Source organism: Ursus arctos, unplaced genomic scaffold (genome assembly GCF_023065955.2).
Source record: "Ursus arctos isolate Adak ecotype North America unplaced genomic scaffold, UrsArc2.0 scaffold_34, whole genome shotgun sequence".
In the NCBI taxonomy this organism is placed as follows: Eukaryota; Metazoa; Chordata; class Mammalia; order Carnivora; family Ursidae; genus Ursus; species Ursus arctos.
The window spans coordinates 28,444,011-28,470,380 of record NW_026623030.1 but is presented as its reverse complement, the minus strand read 5'-3'; the positions used below and the strand labels follow the sequence as shown (position 1 = coordinate 28,470,380).

Genomic DNA, 26,370 nt, shown 5'->3' with positions numbered 1-26,370 from the left:
CGGGCAAACGTTCCTGCCCACCAAGGCTGTGTTTCAAGGTTCCTTGCACCCGAACATGACCACTTTATAACTGGTTCCCAAACTCTGGCTGTTCCTGTGCATTTTCGTAATCTGTCATATCTGCATACCATCTGTATGGCTGCTTATTTAATACTTTTTAAAGCCAATTCAATTTATTTTTAAAGAAAATTTTCGTAGTTGGAAAGCCAGCATCACGCGCCATAAATAGAACATCGCCATGAAAATGGAAACAGTGGAAATGAGAAACCACATCACTAAATTCTTTCTAAGCCCGAGGCCCTCTCTCTCAGTTAGCAAGGATTTCAGCATCAAACTCAAACTTGTTCTTTCAGTAACGTTCTCCAGACAGAAGGATGGGAAGAGAATTAAAACCATCACTGTCATCAACAACTCTGCCGCTATGGGACTTACCATTCAGCAGGCACCGGGGATTTTCTTGTTGCACCAAAAGGCTGGCGCCGAGCACACGGGCATGTGCATGTAGTGTGCACATGTGTGTGCAGGCGTGTGTACGTATGTGAGTGCCTGTTGCACCAGGCATATGGGTGGAATATGGGGTGATTCCTTTTCCATGTGGCAGATTCGAGCCCTTGATATTTTTATTAGGTTAGGTGGCCTTTTTCTAGGTAAACGTATGGTCTCTCAAAGTCTGAGAATATGGAGGCAAGTGCGTGTCCCCCCACTGCATGCTGTGTGTGTCCCCAGGGAACTGGGAAACCCACAGGAGCACATGCAGAACAGGTTAAGACTCCGAGTCGTGCGGGAACCCACTTGCTCAAGTTCTCGGGGGCACCCCTGATGAATAAAGTGGCTGACACGGCGACGTCGCAAGCTCAGCTATCCCGGTTTGGCACACAGGACCAAGGAAGTGAGCGATGCCTTTCCCCAGGGGGTGGCATCTGCCGCCCCGGCACAGACACCCCACGGAGGACGGGAGTTTCTTCTACGATGTCTCATCCCGTCCTGCTGGAAACAAAGCCTGCTTCATTTCCCACACTGCTTGGAGTAAATCAAGGTTCATTCTCGAGAGATGTTTCCACCCCGATTCTCTGAATCCTGAGCACTCAGCCCTGTGTGTAGGACAGAGCCGCACACACTTGACCTGCGTTGTTGAGGGGACCGGAGAATCTCCTGGAGGCCCGTGGAACCAGACGCAAGGTCTCCAAGGCCTTCCGCTGGCCTCCGCTCCCCGGACAGTGGCCACGGTCAGGGACAAGCATCTCCCCGTGCTTATAGACAGTGATTTCCCACACCCCTCGGCTCCTAAACACAAGTCAACTAGTTAACCTGGTGCTCAGTTGAAGAAATAGCTCTGTGTTGGTTTGCTGTGCAGTTTAAAGGGGTTTCGGGGGTAACGTGGATCTCGTACAACGCGTGCCTGATGCACCGGCTTAGACTAACGTTCGCTTCACGGCACCTTCTCCTGATGCGACTCTGCGCTTCCTAAAAACCTGTCCTCCATAGCAATAAATTAGCTGTAAAGGTTTACAAAACCTCGTCATCTTTAACTTTGGTTTTCATTTCTTAAAAGGCAGACTTTAGTTACTTTAACAGGAAAAAAATAATTTGGTTAGAAGAGGAATGTCAGCTAATTTTAGAAAACCCATAAAAAGTATAAAGACAAAGACAGAGATGAGAGCAACAGTGGCAGCGTATCTACTTACTTCCGGACCTACGATCACCATGTAAACATTAGGCTCCTCTCGATGCCATTCTTGGGAAGAAAAAGAGAAAAAAAAAATTTAGTGGTTTTATGCCACAGATGGAAACATAATTAAGTTTAATATTAATTATGTGATAATATAAATTATTTCATATCATTTTCTCAAATTCTCTGTATTTGAAATGTAAACACTGAACACCGTGTTATTCTAAGTAAAAGGCTTTTTCTAGAATGTTATGCGTTACCCAGATCTCCCCCCCGTTGGACAGCCAGGAGTAATCACTCCACAAGCCAGATGGACGTTGGGGATAATTCAAGCAACGCAGCAAATCTCCAAACGTGTCCTACAAACTGACGTGTGTAAACAGTTTCCAGATAAGGGTATGTTATTCGTACAATTATTCACTACTTTTGTAGTCATTTCCTCAGAAAGCCGAGGGCACGGGAAAGTAGAAACGAGTGAGATCACTACCCAGTGCTCTTGTCTTTCTGGTTGTTTCCAGAGTAACCACCTAGAAGCAGTTCTACTCTTGTGGAAAGACGGAGACGGGAAACCTGAAAGTCCGACGGACAGAAACTCTAAGACCAGTCCCCAAACAGAATTCTGTAACCAAAACGTACCCGAGAACGCATCCACCAAGTAAAGAGGGTCCTTAACTTGTCTAAGTCCACACACCAGGAGGAAGATGTGTAAATTATCAGCACTTTGGTTAATCCCTGCAACAGAAGAGTTCAGATATTTTCAGTGGAGAGGAGGAGCCGGATACCATGGGAGCGAAGACCCCGAGACACAGCTCCGAAGCCGCCGGGCTCCCACCTCTCCGCACCTGTCCCCACCCCGGCCTTCACACAAGTCACTGCACGGACAAACTGCCCCTGCCAGTGGGCAAACCCGAGCTGAGTTCAGCCCGGTAAACAGGACTCCCCTGTGCAATGAGGTAGGGGCACCTCTTACGGAAATGTGAGCCGCGGGTCCTGGAAAATATTTGGATACAATTTCGGTTAGGAAGAGCATTTCGTCACACGAGTAGAGGGGGTTTTATGTAGTAACGTATTCCCCAGTCCGTGCGTGTTTACTGAGGTGCACACATTGAATGTGGACGGGCCCACGGGCACGCGGAATAAAGGCTTTAGGTCGCACAGTGGCTCCTCTCCTCGAGAGCTGGAGGGTCTTCTTGGCCTGTTGGCTCTGGCCGGCCTGGCGATGAGCGTCGGCCAGCAGAGCCCAGTGGAAGGACCGAGAGGGACTTCCGAGTCTCGGCCATGGGAAGCCCCGTGTCGCTGTCTCTCACCCCCGGAGCACTACCGCTCGCAGCCAGGCCGGCTGCCTCCTTGAGGACGGGGCTCTGCGAGGAGAAGCCCGGCCGCCCCGCTGGAGAGGGCCACGCAGGAGCCGCAGGCCTCAGCCCACCGCAAAGGGAGCACGGGCCCAGCAGCAGGCAGGTGAGGCCGGCAGGAGCCGCCCCCAAGCCTGGGCCGAGCTGCTGGCCCCGTCACGGGAAACGGGGCTCTTGAGGGCCCTTTACATGGGGTGGTGTGTTGTGCAGCGACAGGCAATTATCCGGAGAATTAACACAAGCTGACCTAGGACGTCATCATTTCCAGGCGCGTGTAACTGGGCATAAAGCATGCAGGTGAGAGGTTTTCGTTCACGCATTTTATTGCGGCCATTCCTTACTGCACACACTTTGTTTCTCGGTGCTTTTGTGAGCCTTGCCCGGCAGCGTCATCAGAGCGACCGAGGAGACGCAGTGATACCACCTCCACGCGGCCACACGTGCTGCGTACCGACCACGCGTGACCGCGTCTCAGACGGCGTCTGCTCACGTGCTAAGGCCGGGGTGTCCCCCTGAGAAGGGCCCTCAAAGGGCACCACGGTCTCCAGAGTAACTGCTGACAATTTCATCAAGGTGTGGTGTTTGTAAAGTATTTCCCCACTATTCTGAGTACCCTGAAACTAATCCTAGGAGTACAGAGCTTACTATTTGCCCAAAAGTCGAAGCTAGAAGTTATGTGCAGAATCCGCATCCCAGATCAGAGGAACTTGAGGCCAGGAGACGAGCTATTCCCTTTAATGGATGATAACATTGAAGAAGTCCTTGAAGGGACAGGAAGGTCAGATGTGGGACACAGAGGAATCCCTCACTACTGGGCAAGAGCCATCAGTGAAGCTACAGCCGGAGAGGGAACGAACGACGAGGACAAAAATTAAAAGTGCTTTCATGAAAAGTATCAGTGACAACGGAAAGATAACAGAGGGACAGGGAGAAACCAAGGGGATGCCCTCTTCACTACGGGAGGCAGCCTCAGTCCAGGGTACGTAGGGTGTCTGTGTGCACACATGCACACGCGTGCACAGTTTTTATATATATACCGGCTCCCAGTAAGGGAGGAGCTGATGTGCTGTGTCTCCATGTGACCCCCTGGGCAGGACACAGCATCACAGCCACCGTCGTCATGACGTACCCGGAATGTCTGCTCAGCTATGTGAGAAGAGGACAAGAAGGAGGGTAGAAGGAGACACACGAAGGTATCCAAGAGGCGGAACTCAGGAAACCTGTAGTAATGAATTGGAAAAAAAAGGACAATAGCAAACAAACACAGAGACGGCATCCGGCGCCGGCAGCCAAGGCAAGCCCTACTTTACACACCTGTGTGCCGTCTTGGTAGAAAGACTCCATGTGCTTCTGCACTTTTGCTGTGTGACAGGCTTGGATGTTGGAAACCTATTCTGTCCCTTTATTTTGCTGTGACACGTGGTTCACAACATCAGCGGGCCTTCTGCTCAGGTGGCGCTGGGAGAAGTGGGCTGCCACCTACCCCTACGCCAGGATCCCGAGGAAGCCAGGCTGGAGAGGGAGTAACCCACGATGCACAATGTCCTGTGACTGACGGTGAGATACACATGTCGTACTGAAACCTTGTACACATGATATACGTGTGTTCACATACACACACAGTCCCACCGCCAAAATTAGCCTTATTACACATGAGGAACTCTGATGTTTTCTATCTTATTTCAGTTTTTTAAAGTGCTGGTCCCTGGGGCACCTGGGAGGCTCAATCAGTTGAGCATGTGACTCTTCTTTTTTTTTTTTAAGATTTTATTTTTTTGTCAGAGAGAGAGAAAAAAAGAGCACAAGCAGGGGGAGCAGCAGACAGAGGCAGAGGGAGAAGGAGGCTCCCAGCGGAGCAGGGAGCCCGATGTGGGCCTCGAAGCCAGGACCCTGGGATCATGACCTGAGCCGAAGGCAGACGCTTCACCAGCTGAGCCACCCAGGCGTCCCGAGCATCTGACTCTTGATCTCAGCTCAGGTTTTGAACTCAGGGCCGTGAGTTCAAGCCCCGTATTGGGCCCCACAGTAAGAAAGGAGCCTACTTTTTAAAAAAATTTAAAAATAAAAAAATAAAAGTGCTGGTCCCCAACTCACTCCGTGATTTTGAGAGCCCTGACTTAACCAGACCCTGGATGGCGACAGAGCTAACCTTCTCTTCTTTTGTCTTTCTCATCTTCTTCCCACGTTGGAGAGTAAATTTCATGAGAACTTAGGAAACGGAATTAGCCCATGGCAGGACAAAGGACTAAATGCTTTGCCTTATTCTAGGATTTACAAGATTTTAAGAATAAAACGCAAAGACAGCATTTGGGTTTGAGTAGCTTCCACACGCTTCTCACCCACAGCAGCACCGTTTTCGAGGATCTAGAGAGAAGGGTTGGGAAGTCACAATCGAGCAAGCACGCGCCGCAGCCCAGCACACGGAAGCGCCCGCTCCGCCTGTCCCGGGCCACGGCTGGGGACACGTATGGTGGCCATTCTTACACTCAGAGCAGAACTAACAGAAACTGGCCTGTGGACGTCTGGAGGCGAGGCAGGAGCCTAGCTGATGTTTTGGTGGATTTCAGGTCTTCCTTTTGGCTGCAGACTTCCTTCTCTTCCTGCTGTTTGTAAACATCCAGCTTGAACATGAGTCAGGGTCTGAACTCATCCCTCACAGATGCACAGACTTTCTCGTCCGTCCCTCCGATGTTACCATTTCCTGGAGAATGGTATTTTTATCTTGAAAACAGAATGAGTCGCTCTCGCGGGCTGGCACTGCATTGGCCCCCGTGGGCGGAGCGCCCGCCACGCTGCCCAGCCCTCTGCCTGCCTCACCAGCCGGCCCCGCAGCACTGCCCCGATCCGTGCTAAGGCACCTTCTCTCCCGTCTTCTGTTCTGGCCGCTCTGTTCATTTATTTTTTTTCCGTGGGTTATTATAAGGAGAAAGATCAAAGGACTTCAGTTGAGCGCCTTAGATGTAGTGGATTTTAGCTGGAAAATCTGATTTGGGGGCTGTGAAAATATCAAGGGATCTGGTAACATGAATTTTCCCCATGAAAAACAAAGGGTTTTCCTAGGCACTGCCAAGGAGGAGAAATACTAGCATCCGAGATGGCCTATTCGAGTCTGCACGTAGAAACACAGATACAGTTTACAGAAGGAGGGGGAAGAAAACGAAATAGAACAGTAGAAACACAAACAAATCAGGAAGGTATGGTCACGTTCCAGCTGCCGTGGTTTTGGGTGTGACAGCTTACAAAGAATCGTGCTTTCGGTGCGTTTGGTCATTGGCATTTCAAAGCAAAACTCACGCATCATTGAACCAGAGCAACGTTCAAGTTGGACATGGAAACGCACAGAAAAACTGCACAGAAACTTGCCTGCACGTGTATCTTCCGATCAGAATAAGTACCGTAAATACCATGTGGAAAATTATCACGATGCCACTTAGTGCCTTTAGTCTACTTTATTCTTTACTTTTCCCTAGCTGGCTTGTTGGAACGTGAAATCTGGTTAGCATAAACATCGTTCAATGTTTTAAGCTAAAAAGATTTAGTAGGTTGTTAGCCAGAGCTGAGAGAGAGAACTGGATATTCTCAGAAGGACTTTAAACACACTGTTAAGGAGCATGCATCACAGAATCAACATCGGAGACCCGAGAAGCCGACGGGAGCCCTTGGGGACTGACCAGGCACTCGTCTGCGGGCACGCACTGTTAAATGACACCCTCCCCACCCACTCCCTGTGGTTGCAAGGTTAGCAGTTCACAAGGATGTAGGGGGTGAGTATCTGCTCACTAGTAGTCTGCGTCGAATTCACTGTATCTTCTGTTTTCGCCGTCTGAGGCTCAAGTGGAAATGACAGATCACACTCACGGGCCCCGGAGGCCAGGCTAAGATCGAGGATGGGTGGGGAAGACAGTCCATCTCTGGAGTCTGAAAGACGACAACGATGAATGACCCCGCAAATGAGAACAGACACCCGGTCATAAAACCCAGAGACGCTGATTAATTCTGCCTCCACCGGACGCCAGGATCCAGCAGGGCTGGCGACCATGACACCATCGCGCTTCCCTCTGCCGCGGGTCCCGGACACGCTCATGGCTTCTGACTGCACACGTGAAGTGGGGACTGCTGCCCGGGGGGTCTCTGGAGGAGTCTTGCCCATCCCTCGGCTGTTCCATTAATCACTCCACAGTAAGACCAATGAAACAATCAACCAGAGACTACAGGCTTGATGGAAAATCACTCTCCTTTTGGAAATCATGACCCCTAGTCACACTGCAACGGCGTCCCGTGATGGATAGAAGCTGAAGTAAGCTCCCAACAGATTTATGGGGGCCGGCGGCTTCTGAATAACGGCCCGCACTTCCCGGTGCGACAGAGCAGCAGGGCAGCGCGGTTCCTCTGTGACGTGGGGAACAGCCCTGCTGCTGGCCCCGAGGCTGACGGATGCACTTGGAAACTTGTTTCTAATAAAATGCTTGGACGTCTTCTTTTTCCAAGGGAACCTAACATCAACACACAGTAGGTGGTGGGGGTTTCTGTGTGATGTTTCTGGAGAGAAAATAGGCTTGGGGGTCTGCGTGTTGGCTGCAGACGGGGCCTGTGGTTTGCATTTCCAGCTTCTCTCTCAAGTTTACGTCAGACCCCCTTCCCCGCCCCCGACAGTACCCTTGCACCATGGACTCTCGAGAGAAGCAGTGTGTGGGTTAAAACAGATGAGTTCTTAAACCTCCCAGTGCGTTTGGTGAGTCAGTGTTAGCTGTTCGCACACCTTCAGCAGAATTACCGGGCTGGTCGGCCTGGAAGGCCGTGGTAGTCCCCAAGAGCGTACGCTTATGGGCCTCATGGGTAGACAAAAAACTGTCTATATTTAAAGATACTGTGCAAGAAAATTTTGTTTAAACGTTGTGACTGTGCTTGGATCATACCACGTACGGAAACCACGAGGGCTAGGGAACATGGCACCTGCATAGCATCGCTGATGGGCATGCTCATTGATGCTGCCTTTCCAGGGGACATTAAGCTTGATGCACAAGGGCTCCGATGAAATTAATAGATTAAATTTATAAGATTTCAGGATATAATGTCAACAGTCAATTATTTTTGTATACTGGCAACAAACAATTCATAAATAACATTTAAAAAAACTTTGGCATCAAAAATAAAATCCTTAAGAATAATTTTCTTTTTTAAAGATTTTACTTATTTTACACAGAGAGAGAGAGCACAAGCAGGGGGAGCAGCAGAGGGAGAGGGAGAAGCAGGCTCCCCGCTGAGCAGGGAGCCCAACGCAGGACTCGATCCCAGGACCCTGGGATCATGACCTGAGCCGAAGGCAGATGCTTAACTGACTGAGCCACCCAGACGCCCCCAAAATATTCTTTTTAAAAAGACAAGGACCTGTAAAAATCATTATGAAGGTAAATGAGACTTAAAAAAGTGGACGAATAGATCAAGTTCATGGACTTGAAGACATTATCTTTAGGATATCCATTCTCCCTGAATCAACCTAAAGATCAGTGCAAGGGGGTTTTGCTAGAGATTGACAGGGTGAGTGGAGATGCATACGGATATGCAAAAAACCTAGGTCAGCTGAAACAACTGTTAAGCAGAGGTGCTGACTCACACTACCTGATTTCTCAACATTCTATAAGCCTGCGGCGAGAAGACAACGCGATGTCAGCATAAGGGTAGACGTGCGGGTCCACGGACACTCACACACGGTGAACCGATTTTCCGCAGAGTGAGTCAGTGAAGAAAGAAGAACGTTTTCGAAAAATGATACTAGCACACCGTTCAGAAAGAAAGGGATTTTGATCCCTACCTCATATCACAGGCGAAAATGAATTTCAGCTGGGTTATAATCTGAATGAAAGAGCTAAAACACGAACACTTCTGGAGGAAAAGAAATAGGGGAAATATTTCTGTGAACTCGGAGCAGGCAAAGGTTTCTTGATCAGCGCCCAGACAGTGCTACCCATTAACGAACGATGGATAAACTAGAAGAAAATGGAAAGGTAAACCAGAGGAAACAGGAGAAAATATTCACGTGTATGCACGTATCTCACAGAAGACTTGAACCCAGAATGTATTAAAACTCCTCCTCCAAACCGCCTCTTCCTCTCATTCTCCCAAGGAAGACGACACTCATGACGTTTCAGGGAACAGAGAGAAGCCCCAGGTGTGTCCTGACCCCAGTTCCTGCTCCTCCCTTCCCTTGTTCCCTTTGACCTGAAGAACCTCTTTTCCAAAACCACGTGAGCACCCCATGTACCTGACACCACTGGACAGGATGCGCCCTGGTCAAAATCTCGCGAGAAGATTCATCTCTTACCTGAACGGTGAAGGAAGGTGTTCCAGTTAAAGGCGGCATTCGGTACTGTCATGACTCCTGGGTCGAAGGAAAGAGAGAGAGTCCACGCTGATGAGATGGAACCAGCGAGCTTGTGTCGACGCGCTCGAAGTTCTGAGTGCCTTGTGAGCACATGTTCGACCCTCACATGGGAGGTTCGAAGGGAGCCCAGGGGTCCCCATCGAGGAAAGGTGCACCCCCTTCGACCTCGCCGTCCATCACGGGGCGGGACAGCCGCCAGGTGGTGGGAAACGCGAGTCTCTAACGAAGGCCCGGAAGCAACAGGCGTCTACACCACAGCCGCACATACGAATTATGTCTCCGTTTCAAGTTCCTAGTCCCAGCCCTCTCCACACCACACATGACTGCCTGCTCCCCGTGCCACCTCCTCGAACAGATGTAAGTTTAAAATTCTCTTGAACTGGGCATTTTAAGATGTAGGAAATTCAGAGGCAACATTGAACAGCTTATCCTGATAACAGGAAACATCTGAAGTTTTAGGACATGTAAATTAAGTCATTTAACCCTCTCTGCAATCTGTGAGATCGTCACCTGCACTGAACAACACAGATGACTCACTTTCATACCCGCTCTGGGCATAGACGCTGGGTGGGTGCAGTCCACACACTCCCGGGACCCCTTAAAGCCCTGGTAGGCACGCTGAGTCCCCCAGTTTGTCTAGCTGGAAACAGGCTCACACAGGTTAAACGGTGTTCACAGCAACTCGGGGTGTAGGTGGGCTAGGTCACGTCCGAACCCGTGTTTGCCTGGTGCGCCAGCAAGTTCCTCGGCTAGAAATCAGGCCATGACAGAGGCCCACACCTGCCCTGACGCTGAGAGACACTTTTATACATATGTTCAGACTCAGTGCATCTTTTTTAAAATGGGTGTTCCAAGAAAGGGCTTATTTGGTTAGTGATCCTTTTGCTAAAAATCACACTGAAGCGACCGGAGCACGTACAGCCGGGACCATGCACGGTGCAGCCGAGGCGGGCCTTGGGGGCCTGCGCCCCTCTGCGCTTCGCACCTGCGCTGATCCGAGTGTGCAGTGGGTTACGCGCTCCTCTTGCAGCGGCCTCTCGCGGTGATTCCTACTGTTCAAACAACGACACACTGGTTCCGTCGCTGTGTTCAGATGCTGAGGGTGTCCCTGAAAGGCCGTGCAGGCCACCGTCGGGGTGGGACTGGGTGAGGGCAGCAAGGGGTGAGGAGGGAGCAGAACGGCTCTGCTTCCCCCCAACTCAACTAAAACGGAGAAGCTCAGCTTTCTCCTTTTGTAAACAGACCCCTGAGAGAGCACATTGTACTTCTACTGGTCGAAAAGGTTAAAGGACCTGTATTTTAAGTTGTTCTTTTATAATTTCATTGTATTTGTCCTTTATCTTCACGTTAGGAAATAACAGACCATCCATGCTAATTATCAGTAGGTAAATGGAAGGCACCGTGTTATTTCATCCACAAACACGTCAGTACCTGTGTCTAAAAGGACTTGTCTTTTAAAAATACGTAAATTTTAATATTCTTACCTTGGCTCTGGATGTAGATCTTATCCCTGGCGTGCGGCTTTAGAAAAGAAAGGAGAAAGGGAAAAAGTACATTGGGTAGTCCGTTACAACTGCTTTTTAGAAACAATGGAGGCCATAAAGAAACAATCGCCTTGGAACACGTCACAAAGAGTCATCCACGCATCTGCTCACACACTAGTTACTTTCTAAGAGCAGAGAGTTCCTTCCGCTTTTAATGGGGGTTAGGCCATTAAAACCACGGCACCTTCAAGGTAAGAAGCACAAAGAAGGAGGCCCCTTACGTTAGGCGCGACGCGTGATTACGGCTGCACGGTTACTACGTTAGCAGAAGGTTACGGAAGCTCAGACAGCGAACACGCCGACGGCAGAGCCCACGCGGAGCCTGTCTACCATGTGCGGGAGCTGGAGGCAGACGTTTGGGAACCCTGGTTTGGGGACACAGATCCTAGAATGGGAGAGTCCACTCCCCAGCCCCTACCTGCGGGGAAGACATGGGGAGGGGGGGCCGAGGAGGAGAGGGAAGGGCCCGGGAGCTGCGGCATCCAGCCATCTGCAGGGCGGCGGACTGCAAGTCCCTACCCGACAGGGACCTCAGTGTGCTTTGCTTCTGTCCTTCGTGTTACAGTCTCTGTCTGAGACACTAGCGCCTGGACCGTCGCCCTCAATTCACCACGCAGAGGGGATGCTCCCCTTTTTAAATGCCCTTAAAATAGGAAGCCTTAAAATAGTTTTAAAAATTCTCCTCCCTACTAGTGAAAAAAATGTGAATTTTAATGGAAAAAATGGCTAATAGCAACAATTTGAAATTAGGAATTGAAGTCCAGAGTCCTAACATCCTCCTTTTGTGTAATGATAATCTCACTGGAACGCTGGAGACTTCCACTGTGTGCAGAGGAGGCCAGGCGTGCTGCTGCTTCAGGCGGCCCCGAGAAACGTGTGCTAACATGCTGGCGAAACTTACCAGCCTCGCGTTTAAACTGCAAAGTGAACACCAGCGTTCGACAAAAACAGGTTCAATGTCATTCTATGTAGATTTGATTAATTAAGGGAAGGCAAAGTAGGGTTTTTGCCTTGCCTCTGTTTCCAAGAGAAATATTCTCCGTCTGCAGTTAGAAATGCATAAACCCACAATGCTCCCTTCAAGAAAATTCCTTCTGAAACAAACAAAAAATTAAACTGGCATCCCAACTACATAAGCAGAATGAATGGACTCTATGTGGAAATTTCTGGATTTAGCTGCTGGTCTTTACATATCTTTGAGCATTATTTCCCTTAAATCTACTCAAACCATGAGAAAATAAATAAGTATCAAGTCCTATATGAACATTTAAAACATGTCAGGAATAACATTTTAAGATCTCATCCTAGTAAGTCAAGAAAACAGAGTTACAATATAAAAGAAATCTGGACCTGGTTTATTGTTAATCTTTATAATAAAAGAAATCTGGCAAAATTCAACTGGCTTATATTGATTTTGAAAAGCATTATCTATATTAAAATGCTCTAAATACAAATTAGGTTTCTTTGTTCAATATTTATTGTTTCTCTTGCCTTGAAATAACATAAGTCAAAATCCTTGTATATCACTTCCCTTGCAAGATTAGCTCATTGATGCAGAAAATGAAAAAGCAGGCTGTGTGTGTGTGTGTGTGTGTGTGTGTGTGTGTAGGGGGGAGGGAAGGAGGATACTCCACGGTGTCTATGAGGAACCGTTACTCAGTTTGGCCCATTACTAGATATAAAAAGCCAGTGTCCTGTTGGATAGATACTTATAAATGCCCCTGGCTTCCTAATAGACCCAAACGCTAATTCATGCCTCTTTATAATGGAATAACAGACAACAACAAATAGATCCCCTGCTTTCAAAATTTATATGACCCGAAATTAAGCTCTTTGAAGGTAGAAACCACAGTAAATGTTATTTTTGAAACATATGTATAATTGCAGGGTGTATGGGTGACAAAAATACTAATTTTTATTTTGAAATGGCAATGCAACTTCTGACGATGGCTTTGTTAAAAAGTACTTTTAAAAGAGCTACAAATTGCTTTTAAACAATCATGGCTTATAAGTGGAAAGTTCTCAAAATATACCTTTGTTAAGAAAAAAACGCACAGGAATTGGGGTCTTTTCAGGGGATGTGGTTCTCTTCCTTCTCCTCCCACCCTGTTCCCTTAGAAATTGGTTTTTAAGCAAGGAAAGAAAATAAAAGAAGAAAAGACACACGAATGGGATGAGAAGTGTCTCCAAAGACTGGATCAGGATCCAGTCCCGTGGGATCCAACGCTGGCCGGCACTGCAAGGAATAGGAATGCCAACAGGAAAACTGGAGGGAAGACCGTTTTTAAGAAACAGTTAAATCTATGGAGTAAATACCTGGGGATATTTGATGTTATTGAAAAGCTCCCCCTGCCATTCTGTGCTTTGGTGATTTGATGAATTCGAAGCAATTCTGGTCATTCCAGATGTCTGAGCCCTCAGGTCATGATCCTGTGAAGGGGGCCGTCTGGGCTCTGGGACTGATGAGGTTTCCATCCTCTGAGTTACATTAAAACTTTTCAATTCCCAGGGATCTCATTTGGGGAAGAAGAATGCAAAGAACACTTCCAGTACCCTCACGAAATCTCAGAGGAAAGCCAATCTTAATAGAAGTTATTAAAAATGATTAGCTTCCTAGGGTATGATCAGCCCCTGCAGTTTCTCCTACAGAGTATTTGCAGGGAGGGCCGCAGACAAGGAGGGCATCTAAGGAGGAACCCCGTGAGATGAAGGGTTTTAAGTTTCCACTTTGGGGGGCGGCACCCTAACAAAAGCTGTGGTCTGTGTGGTTCCTGCTGCCGCCAGCGTGATGCTGAGAGATAGTCAGGTGCAGAGCGACGGGCCATGCAGAAGGAAGAAGGAGTAAGGCGTTCACAGGGCAACATGCGCTCAGTACGCAGAGCTCAGCGATTAGTCGGCGCGGGGCTCATCGCGATGGGTGGGCGCGAACACCGGCGTCGGCTTTGGGAGCTCACCTGTGTCGCCAGCTGCGCACGGGACAGCCCGTGAGATCTGTCTTGCTTTCTGCATTTTAATTTCCAAAAGAATTTTGATGAGTACGTGCACACACTGAAAGTAAAAGTACACTTTAGCTACGGCCTCACACAAAACCGCTTCAGGGAAGGTGAGGCACAGCACTGGCGCCCCAGAAGGCGGCGAGGCACAGCACTGGCGCCCCAGAAGGCAGTGAGGCACCGGCTCCAAACTAGGAAAAAAATCTCTAAAAAGTAACGACACCAGAAGGCTTAGCTCGGCGCTAACCTTGGCGAAGAGTACAGATGGGCCATTCTGGTTATCCCCGCGTTTTCTCGAATTTGATAGCCACTTCAAGCAATATGAACTCAAACTCAAGATATTTTAAAACCAGCTAGCTCATAAATAAATATTTGAATTTGGAGAGTGTCCTGTTAGCAGAGTACTCCTTAGAAAGAGCGGGTTGACAGTGCAGTTGAATTTTCTGTAGGCCTGTGGGGGTTTGAACCCCATGGGGACCCTAGTAAACCCAAGATCGTTGCCTCTGTGGAGAGAAAAGCCTTCCGTTACGATATATACCTAATTCGCTTTACTTTGTGTGTGTGTGTGTGTGTGAAATAGTCATATTTTCTGGTGAAAGTCCGATGAATTCAGAGAAGGAAGCCTGAACTTCCAACACAAGTGTGCGTGCTGAATGTCCACTACGTACTGTCCTAAGAAACCAACCCTCTGTATAGACCAGCTTTACGTTCCCATAAGGCATACATCAAAGTTCCCAGGGGGTACTGAATCAAATTCCTAAAAATGCCAAATCAGGGTTATAACTTCACAAACCGACAGAGCAGTGGTTTCCGAAAACACAACCAGTGTTGAACTTGTGTGATAAATATGAACGATGCAGCGTGCAGACCTGGTGAAGAGGCCCCTGGGTGGGACTGTGCCCTTCACAAAGCGGGTACGACGTCACGTTAAGGTCGATGTAAACAACACTAGAAAAATAACGACAAGCCCAAACAAAGGCATTTCAAATTACAAGAGACAAAGCAAAGCCATGGTTATTGAATGCCATCCAACTGAGTTGTGTAGTCAGCCAGAGAGAGGCAGGGGTCATGATGAGCCTCCAAAGGAGTGCCCCAGCTTTCTCGAGGGCTGAAAGGGACCCAGGGCTGACGCAATAAACCCCTTCTGCGGACATGGCCTTGAAGATGTATCCCACGGCCCGATGCTGTGTGAACACGTGTCTGAGCAGTCTTGAAAGAGGTCATCCCCCACTTGTATGTACGGAGCTGGGCTGCCCAGTGTGGCGGCTGCCGGCCGCACGAGACCACGGAGCCCCTGAACCAGGGCTGGTCTGAACGGAGATGTGCCCTGAGTGCAAAAGGTACACTGGATTTTGAAGACCTCATGCAAAAAAAGATATGAACTATCTCATTAGTCATTTTTATGTTGATCACATATTGAAATAATACGATTTTGGATACAGACAGTATGCAATAAAGAACTTAGCCTTTGCACGAGACTTCTGGGAAATAACTTACATGAGACCTCATAGGAGGGTCTCTGTTTAGGGCAGCGCGAGGCCCAACCATTGGTTTCCGGATGAGAGCGGGCCATACCACAAAGACCACCCATGCGGTTTAGGGTGGGGACTTGGCGTCGAGTGGCATCCATCCACCAGGACACTGGCTTCAACCACGTGGGCAGTCAAGCGATCAGTCAGGCCTACAGAGTGGCGCTCCAGTAAAGACGCCGGAGGCTCAGCCTGGGTAGGCTTCTCCGGCGGCAATCCTCCGCGCACATTGTCTCAGATCAACAGCCAGAGGGTGGAGTGCCTTGACTCCACAGGGAAGGAGGCCAGGGAGCCTTGCCCTACACAGCTCTTCAGTGTGGCTGATCTTAGTCTGATGAAGTCTATGACTTACCTAGAATAAACCGTAACCACGAGTAGAGTAACCTTCAGTGAGTTTTGTGCAATAAGAAGCAAATGCCCCGAATCTTCCTAATCTGGGATTATGGAAATCTGATTCTGGTTAGATAATGATGAGGTAGGGTTAACTAAACGACACCCTGAGTCAGACCTGCTCACTATAATAGAGAACACAAAATTAAAAACAAAAGCTGGGCCATTCAATAATGAAGAGCCAAACTTAATTACTTAAGAAACATCACTGTGCAGAATACATAACTAAAAATCATCTCTCTACAAAAATCCATCTAAAATAGTTACATAAATGTGGACGAATAATGAAGCTTTACATTATTTATATGTTTTATTTGTAAAAACTAATCACATAAAGGTACTGAACAGAACTTCATTGAAAACTCATCCACCAAGTAAAGGGCAGAAAGCTACATTAAACACAGGCTCACATCCGGATCTAGAAACTACCCCACCGCTGGCAACGCCAAAACCGGAAACACTGTTTCCTTATTATCAGTTTTATTATAGCGTCTCCTAAGTCATCGCCTAAGACTGACCTTTTACTGCCTGCTCAATTTTATTTTAAATACTTTGTTAGAAACGTGGAAGAGTATGACAAAGCAGGAAAAAACATCCAGTGGAAAAAAGACAGTCTCTTCAATAAATGGTGCTGGGGAAATTGGACAGCTACATGCAAAAGAATGAAACTTGACCACCCTCTCACACCATACACAAAGGTAAACTCCAAGTGGATGAAAGACCTCAATGTGAGACAGGAATCCATCAAAATTCTAGAGGAGAACATAGGCAGCAACCTCTACGACATCAGCCACAGCAACCTTTTTCATGACACATCTCCAAAGGCAAGAGAAACAAAAGATAAAATGAACTTGTGGGACTTCATCAAGATAAAAGCTTCTGCACAGCCAAGGAAACAGTCAAAAAAACTAAGAGGCAGCCCATGGGATGGGAGAAGATATTTGCAAATGACACTACAGATAAAAGGCTGGTATCCAAGATCTACAAAGAACTTCTCAAACTCAATACATGAGAAACAAATAAATCAAAAAATGGGCAGAAAATATGAACAGACACTTTTCCAATGAAGACATACAAATGGCTAACAGACACACGAAAAAATGTTCAACATCATTAGCCATCAGGGAAATTCAAATCAAAACCACATTGAGATACCACCTTATGCCAGTTAGAATGGCAAAAATTGACAAAGCAAGAAACAAATGTTGGAGAGGATGTGGAGAAAGGGGATCCCTCTTACACTGTTGGTGGGAATGCAAGTTGGTACAGCCACTTTGGAAAACAGCATGGAGGTCCCTTAAAAGGTTAAAAATTGAGCTACCCTGTGATCCAGCTATTGCACTACTGGGTATTTACCCCAAAGATACAGACGTAGTGAAGAGAAGGGCCATATGCACCCCAATGTTCATAGCAGCTTTGTCCACAATAGCTAAATGGTGGAAGGAGCCGAGATGCCCTTCAACAGATGACTGGATTAAGAAGTTGTGGTCCATATATACAATGGAATATTACTCAGCCATCAGAAAGAACGATTACCCAACACTTGCAGCAACATGGACGGGACTGGAGGAGATTATGCTGAGTGAATAAGTCAAGCAGAGAAAGACAATTATCATATGGTTTCACTCATTTATGGAACATAAGAAATAGCAGGAAAATTGGTAGGAGAAGGAAGGGAAGAATGAAAGGGGGGTAAACAGAAGGGGGAATGAACCATGAGAGACTGTGGAGTCTGGGAAACAAACTGAGGGCTTCGAGGGAGGGAGGGGGGGATGGGATGGGCCTGTGATGGATATTAAGGAGGGTACATATTGCATGGTGCACTGGGTGTTATACGCAAATAATGAATCATGAAACATTACATCAACAACTAAGGATGTACTGTATGGTGACTAACATAAAAAAAAAGGTTAAAAAAAAAAAGGAATGTGGAAGAGTAAAACAGAGACGCCTGACCCGGGATCACCCGGCCCATGTAGGAACCTGAGTGACAGCGAATGGTGGACTTGGCTCGGAGACACAAGCTGGCCCTTCCACTGGCGTCATCACCCCTACCGTCCTGCCCGCCCGGACTGCACCTGCTCCGTGCATTGGGGCCGGTTCCCGTCTGACTGCATGTGAAAGTGAAGTGCACGCAGGAAGAACGGTCCGCCCGCTCCTGAGGCCAGCGTCACACTGCAGCGGCAGTCCCCATATTTATGCCGAACTCCAGTATTTGTCTCTAATTCAGTGCGTCTGGGACTCAGAGAGTGCACTTCTCTCCTTTTCCAAATTCCTACGCTTGAGTTCTTCCAAAATTTATTGATAAAAATCTTAAATCATGTCAATATTCTTGAGTCCTACTTTATTTCTTCTTTACATGCTACGGTCTTCCCACACAAAAATTTATCCAGAACCTGGTACTTAGGTTAAAAAAATCTTCATCAAAGTGCATTTACAGGGAAAATGGCACGATGGCTGTAACTTTTAAAAAAATATTCCAGAAAGTGTGTGCACACATATATGGATATGTGTGTGTGCATGTGTGCGACTGCACACGTGTGTGTATGTGTGCGTGCGTGCAGGTGTGCGTGTGTGTGTGTGTGTGTACATGTGGGACGGGGAGAATGACAGTAGGTTAAGTAAGAATGGAAGAACGTAAGCAGGTGTTGGGTGCAGGGCACCCTTCTATTCTTGCTACTTGTGGTTATGTGTAGAAACTTCTGTAAGAACAAGTTCTAAAGAAAGGTCCGTCCCTTGTAAATTCAATTCAACAAATATTTATTGAGCACGAGGATGTGTGTTACCCTCTGGGGATGCACTGGTGAACCCCACTTTGTCCCTATCCTCAGGGAGCTCACGACCACACAGGGTAAAGGCAAGGACAAGCACCAAGTGCATCTCTCCCTTCGTCTGCACCCCTGCAGGGCCACCTCGAAGACTCTCCCATTACGGGGCCGACTGTATCCCCACTCCTCGACTTGGGCCAGGAGGATGGGAGCCAACATTACTCAAGCAGAAGTTCCAAGAAGGCTTTCTCCCTGGGGCCTGCTCTCCCCCGCTGCAGAGCCCACGAGGGATGGTAGATCCAAGGAGAGAGGCCTCAGCTGTCCCCAGCGCTCCAGCGAAGGCCCCGGCCACGGCAGAAGGAGGCCCCCCAGACCACTCAGCCTGGCTGGGCTGACGCAGGCAGCACAGAGATTGAAGAGTACGGGTTTGATTTCAGGCGTTGTATTTGGTGTGGTTTGTTTTATAACAAAAAACATACAGTGAGTGAGCACATCTACGGCGATTTGGGAGGATCCTAAGTCAATGGACAAAGGTGACATTTAAGATGGAGACGCGTGGGGGAAGGGGTCCGAGTTCACGGACAAGGACCATACGCTGCAACAGGCAAAAGCTTCCTTTCATGCCTGGCTTGGGACAGTTGGGTCCCCACGTCTGCTGCTCCATTCGATGTGTTCTGGCTGAAATGTAAAGAAAAGCCGGCCTCTTGCTGATCGGTCGTTGGGAAGGGGCGAGCCTTTTCGGATCATTGTAGCTGTTACTCTTGGGAACTTACACGAAAACTCAAAAAAATGGTCATGTCCTAAAGTTAGATGCAAGAGGGACCCTGAACTCCTGTCACACTCTGCTCCATCAAAGTCCATTGGTGTAGCTCACACTTTGGATGGATCTTTCCCCTACGCAGGATTGTCACGCCGTGTATCAGTCATTGGAAAAACACAGGTTCCCTGAGGCAGGCAGATCTTCCAAATCAGGGGCTGTGTCATTATACCACGTCAACACACAAATCCCGCTTGTTCGGATGACCGCTGATCTCACCAGGGGGTCTTCACGCCTGGGGAAGCTGTCGGCCGCAGGGTGGCTTTCCCAAGTTCCCATTTTTGCTCAACGATTCAAACGTTATCGTTGGCAACAAAGACTGCCGGTGGTTTTGCTTAATGTGACTGGCTTGATCCACTCAGTTTTAAGAAACTGTCTAACAAATGCCCACATCCGAATCACCAGTTTGCCTGCCAGTTGTTCTTTCAGATACAAAATCATGTCGCGATGTGTCCGGTTCAGTCTGCGACTCAAACACACGGGAGCCTCCAGACGAACGCCATCCGTCCCTCAGAGCGCAGCGGGAAGCGGTGTGGATGCTTCGGCGCCGTCACACACAATGTTCAAAAACACGTATTCCAAGGTCAATGTTGGATGCATCTTTTTATGGCTTCGTCAAGGAGATCTTCAAGTGATTTTGTTTTTTTTACTTACAGGGGGTGGTGTGAACCATCACTGACTGGCTCAGATGGGGGCCACTGCCTTCTAGGAGGAAGGGAGGGAGGGGTCAGCCGTTTTACTGCGCCCCCAAGGCGGGGAAAGCAAACAGTGTCTCTGTGTTATGATGCAAATAGGCTTGGCTTTGTGGGGGCCAGGAAGCCTGCAGGGATCCCCCTCTGACAGCACCAGCCCAGACAACCACCTTTTTAGAAGGCAGACAGTCAGACTGGTCCAGCAGAAAACCAGCAGCCAGGAAGGAAGCCTGTCACTGGTCTTTCGGAGATGTACGGTTATTAAACTGCCCTCCCGTTCCTGCCTGGGAGCGTCTGATGCGAAGAAGGAGGTAGGCGCACTCCGGCCGCGGGGATGAGTGCATCCGCACGCGCACAGTGTTCAGAGCCTTGCTAAGGCACCACGGTCCCACAGAGCCCCGTGCGCGCCCTCGCCCCCATGCGGCAGGCTCCACGTGCTAGATTTTACAGATCAAAACTCTACACAGAAAGCACAGAGCCTGTAGGATACCCGCGACAGGAATGATGCCGACAAATGATAAGGGCATAGCGGTGGGCTCAACGGATGAGCTGGCCCCGCGCAGGGACCCACGGCGCTGGCGCCTGAGGCGCTGCTCTCCCTGCTAGATGGCAGAGGCCCGTGCGCATGGGCCGCAGGGGCAATGTGGTCCCTGGGCTGGCTGCTTTCATCCTGCAGGCACCAGCTCTGCCAGGCGTCTGCCTCCCTCCCCGCTGAGACTCTCTCCCACCAGCTCATCTCTGCCCCGAGTTGTCCCGAGTCAGCCAGTAAGGATCTAACTTGTCTACACCGTCCTCCATTCCTTCAAGCTCTTCGCACAAATCGCCCAACCTTGGAAACTACATCTACCACCGAAAAGACCGCTGCTCTCCCAGCACGCGGGGAGGCTGCGACTGTTAGAGCACAACCTGGAAATCACCCATTCCGAGCGCAGAAAAACAGAACAACATTAAAAGATTCAGTGACTGGGCTACTTCTGCTATTCAGCAACAATATTAAAAAAATCAGTCGAGTCTTAAGAGTATCTACAAAAATGAAAAAAACATCAGTATACAGGAGACATCCTACACTCTTGTGGCCACAATGGGCGTGTCAGCAGAAACACCGTCCGTTCCCAAGTGCCGCGCAGCCTCCACCCCTGCCACCTCCCCCACTCCCCCTGCCACCTCCCTAGCCCAGATGGCCAAGACCGCACAAAAGAAACACGTACCCACTGGGTCTGTGCCGTTTCCTTCATTGACTCTGTGAAAGCGACAGCAAATCTAGTAAAATGAACAAAAATAAGGAAAACAATTAGGGCAGAATTCAATGAACCGAACTAGGGAACGGCTCCCTGGAACAAACTGTGAGAGACAAGGTAAGGAGCCGAATTCTGGGTGCCGCCCGCCTTCAGCACGTGCGGTCAGGGGCCTTCAGGTTCACTCTGCACTCACATCAAAGCAAGCTGTGTACGCAAGAAATAAACACGTGGAGTGCCACGCGTCCATTTTTGTGGTTGTTCCTTCCGTGCGAGGTCGGAGGGGCAGGGAAAAGTCAGGAAGCCGACGCAGGACAGCAGCAGAGGATTTAGCTATCCACTCGGAACATCCAGGGACCGGCTGTCGGTCCACGAGCTTCAGGGAAGGAAGGCTGGGCTGAAGTATTCAAAATTCACCGAATGCACATGGATCAGGAATGTTACTGTCTACATTTATCAAGCAATGGCTGTTTCCAGAGCAGGGCCGGGTACACACGGGATGAACCAGGAACATCTTATGGTGGCCAGGCAGTAAGAAATTGCTCGAAACTGCCGAGGGCATGCTGGGAGGACGCCGGAGTCCGCGCAGAGCGTCTCCCGTGGCCAGTGTGGGACAACCTGAGCACCCATATATATCCCAGAGATGGATAACCAGAGAGTAAGATAAAATAAATACCCACGTGTCCATACTGATGTACAAAGAAGTGGGTAAGCACATGGGGTCAAAGGGATAGCTCTTCCTCCTAGAATTCCGATGAATAAATGCAGAGGGAGTAGTGGAAATGGGAAAGGACCACGAGCAGACACCACAGTAATAGTGGTCACGACAAAGAACCCTTAATGGTCGATTCCTCCCCACTAGCTAACCCCAAAGGGTGGGCTCCTTCCCAGAGGAGACCCCTTGCCCTGCCTGTCTTCTCTGGGCCTTCCCTCCCCACCACCTTCCACCCATCCTGGCCAGTCAATCACATGCCCCCGATTCAAGGGAGGAAGGAGGAAACCTTCTGTGTGGGTGTGACAGAAAGGGGTGGGGAGGCACATAGGGCATCACCCCTCGCACCAGGGCCGCCTCTACCCCCCACACCCCACACGCAGCTGGCGTGAGCAGGCCGGCCCAGCGGTGATGCGAGCGCTGGCATCCCTCACGGGATGCTCCCCGTGCCCCTGGACGTGGACGGGGGCGCGAACAAACAATTCTGAGGGCACCCACTGCACTCTGAGAGCTACGGCGCAAGGACAGCGTAGGGACCCTCCTTTGCGGGAAACCGTAAGGAGCTGACAAGGAGCAGGGTGCATGTGAGTGGCTGCGAGGTCCCCGGTCCCCAGGGAGTCCAGCGCCCAACAAGTCGTTCCTGTACTGTTTTCTACCAGGACTAACACCACTGCCACGACTTCGAGCACCCCAAGAGGCCAGCGAACAGACTACCGGACAGTCTCAAACCTCTAGAGAAGAAAAAAGAGGAGACCCCAAACGTAGAGAAAAGCTGAGGAGCGGGGAATAAGGCCAATGACAGAAGGCTCACGCCTTTCCCCCATAACAGCATTTCTAGATACATGCACGGTGCGGCCTGAGGATGGCTTGTGGAAGGTTACTCCGCTCCTTTGGCAAGACCACCACCTCGTCTCCCAGGGGAATGCCTGCCCCGTGCAGGCTGGGATGTCGCTGTGCGCGCTGGGACTCCCCCAGCCCCCGGAGTCATGCCCGGCACCCAGCAGGCAAAAACACCCACAGACTGAATACATGAACAAGCACACGGCTGGGGTCCTGCCTTACATTCCAACAGGAAGCGGGTCAGAGTGAGGGAAGACGGAGAGCAGGTGCGTGGGGCCGACTGCATTAGAGGGAGCGCAGGCACCCTCGCCCAGCAGCTGGCTGTCACTGTCCCCGCCCCGTCCCATCCCCCTTTCTGCCGGCATGCCCCCTTCGATCAGGATCGGCATTGGGGGGTCTACGGCACGGGTGAAGTCCAAAGGGAGGAATGAGAGCCTCAGAAAGGTCTTCATCAGGAGGAGTGCTCGTGTTCACCCTTCAGGAGTGAGTCAGTGGGAGGACTGAGCGAACCCCATCATTCCCGTTTATTCCGGAGTGGCGGGTAACACCTTCGTCCTTGCAGCCCCTCCCTACAGAGACACTGGCCCTGGGTTCACACCCAGCCACCTAGGAGATAACTGTGAAGGGGGTTTCTGACCTCACGATCCTCAGAAAATAAATTTAAAATAAAAACAGACACATAGACCAATGGAACAGAATAGAGAACCCAGAAATGGACCCTCGGCTCTTTGGGCAACTAATCTTTGATAAAGCAGGAAAAAACATCCAGTGGAAAAAAGACAGTCTCTTCAATAAATGGTGCTGGGGAAATTGGACAGCTACATGCAAAAGAATGAAACTTGACCACCCTCTCACACCATACACAAAGGTAAACTCCAAGTGGATGAAAGACCTCAATGTGAGACAGGAATCCATCAAAATCCTAGAGGAGAACATAGGCAGCAACCTCTACGACATCGGCCACAGCAACCTTTTTCATGACACGTCTCCAAAGGCAAGAGAAACAAAAGAAAAAATGAACTTGTGGGACTTCATCAAGATAAAAAGCTTCTGCACAGCCAAGGAAACAGTCAAAAAAACTAAGAGGCAGCCCATGGAATGGGAGAAGATATTTGCAAATGACGCTACAGATAAGACTGGTATCCAAGATCTACAAAGAACTTCTCAAACTCAATACATGAGAAACAAATAAATCAAAAAATGGGCAGAAAATATGAACAGACACTTTTCCAATGAAGACATACAAATGGCTAACAGACACATGAAAAAATGTTCAACATCATTAGCCATCAGGGAAATTCAAATCAAAACCACATTGAGATACCACCTTACGCCAGTTAGAATGGCAAAAATTGACAAGGCAAGAAACAACAATTGTTGGAGAGGATGTGGAGAAAGGGGATCCCTCCTACATCGTTGGTGGGAATGGAAGTTGGTACAGCCACTCTGGAAAACAGTGTGGAGGTCCCTTAAAAAGTTAAAAATTGAGCTACCCTATGATCCAGCCATTGCACTACTGGGTATTTACCCCAAAGATACAGACGTAGTGAAGAGAAGGGCCATATGCACCCCAATATTCATAGCAGCATTGTCCACAATAGCTAAATGGTGGAAGGAGCCGAGATGCCCTTCAACAGATGACTGGATTAAGAAGCTGTGGTCCATATATACAATGGAATATTACTCAGCCATCAGAAAGAACGATTTCTCAACATTTGCTGCAACATGGACGGCACTGGAGGAGATAATGCTAAGTGAAACAAGTCAAGCAGAGAAAGACAATTATCATATGGTTTCTCTCATCTGTGGAACATAAGAACTAGGAAGATCGGTAGGAGAAGAAAGGGATAAAGAAGGGGGGGTAATCAGAAGGGGGAATGAAGCATGAGAGACTATGGACTCTGAGAAACAAACTGAGGGCTTCAGAGGGGAGAGGGTGGGGGAATGGGATAGACCGGTGATGGGTAGTAAGGAGGGCATGTATGGTGCACTGGGTGTTATACACAACTAATGAATCATCAAACTTTACGTCAAAAAACAGGGATGTACTGTATGGTGACTAATATAATAAAAAATATTAGTATAAAAAAGTTTTTAAAAATAAACATATAAAAAAATAACACATTTCGTACCCAAAAATGTAAAACTACCGCTTTTGCACTGTGGGATGAATATCGCCATTTCAAAACGTACTCACTGTAACTGTGATTTTGTTGGTCAAAAACACCTTCAGGAACACCGTAGCTGAGAAGGCATACGAAGTGACCGACACTGAACCATTCTGACCTACAGTTTCACATGGTCTAACCCGTCATGTGCCATAGATTTCCTACGGAGAAACGATTTCTTAGGCAATTTATTTCCTACAAACTCTCTTTTGCTCATTTTTGGGCAATATTAAATCTCTCAGGTGCAGCCTTAGATGAGGCTTCACAGAACAATTTCCACAAGTTTCAAACTCCCACCTAATTTGGTCTTTGTAATTACCAAATACTTATCGTATTACAACACAAGCCGAAACACTGACGCTGTAGTAATTTCAGTACCATACCACGCAGAAAAAAAAGTTTTAAATATAAAAAAGCTCAAAAATATACCCCATAAGAAAAACGTAACTGCTTAAAAGTATCTGATTAAAAATAAAACTCATTATAAAATGAGACAAGTTTAATACTTTATTTTACGGAAAAGTATGCCATACGCCGTCCGACAAGAAAGCTAGGATTCATCTGACTTCCCTACTCACTGACTTCAATCAATACGCCTCCCAAATGAAAATCAATGTGTTGTAATAACAACGCAATGAATAATGCGAACGATAATACCATAAGATGGATTCATTCAGTATTGTTTCTACCTAGCAGAATTATTTCCCTTCCGTAAGACAGTGCAAACCGCATGAATCGAAAGGTGATTAATGTTCAGAGTATAAGAGCGACAGTGTTGAGAAGACCTCTAATGGCAGAGCGCCTTTCAAGAGCGGTCCAAACTCTTTGCTTACGTAACTCTCTCTCTCTCCATCTGACGTGCACACTCGCGCACGCACGCCTGGCACACTCTCTACTGGGACAGGGTTGTACGGCCACACTTATGTCCAGGAAGTTCTCAGGAAGAAGTGGGCCCTGAAATGGAATGATATCCCACAGCAGCCCTAGTTTTCAGGAGCAAGACTGACCCCCACGTTGTAGAAAGGAGAGGTGGTTGCCTCAGGCTGCACCACGGAACCTGGAGTGTGTCCTTTGTAAGGGATCAGGAACGCTCCAGTGACATAAAGACGCCAGGAGTTCTGGATTCCCTGACCAGGGCCTCTCAGCCATGAGAGGGTTCGAGACGAGCCACAGACATTTCGTGATTGGCCATTGACTGGGGGCACGGGAGCAGCCTAAATGTCCATGGACAGACAAATGGATAAAGAAAGTGTATAAGCTCATACACTGGACTATGACT

General features: G+C 48.6%; 1 protein-coding gene across 2 annotated transcripts in view; it reads right to left on the bottom strand.

The window, feature by feature from the left end:
- Nucleotides 1-26,370, bottom strand: part of GLT1D1 (glycosyltransferase 1 domain containing 1) — a 76,630-nt gene that overhangs the window by 27,490 nt on the left and 22,770 nt on the right. For both annotated transcript variants that reach the window (XM_026514684.4, XM_044389798.3), the window contains exons 4-8: nucleotides 21,345-21,396; nucleotides 10,888-10,924; nucleotides 9,344-9,400; nucleotides 2,306-2,401; nucleotides 1,686-1,735 (exon numbers count right to left, since the gene is read on the bottom strand). In XM_026514684.4, the coding sequence (XP_026370469.3) occupies nucleotides 1,686-1,735; nucleotides 2,306-2,401; nucleotides 9,344-9,400; nucleotides 10,888-10,924; nucleotides 21,345-21,396 (292 nt within the window). The remainder of the gene's footprint in view (nucleotides 1-1,685; nucleotides 1,736-2,305; nucleotides 2,402-9,343; nucleotides 9,401-10,887; nucleotides 10,925-21,344; nucleotides 21,397-26,370) is intronic.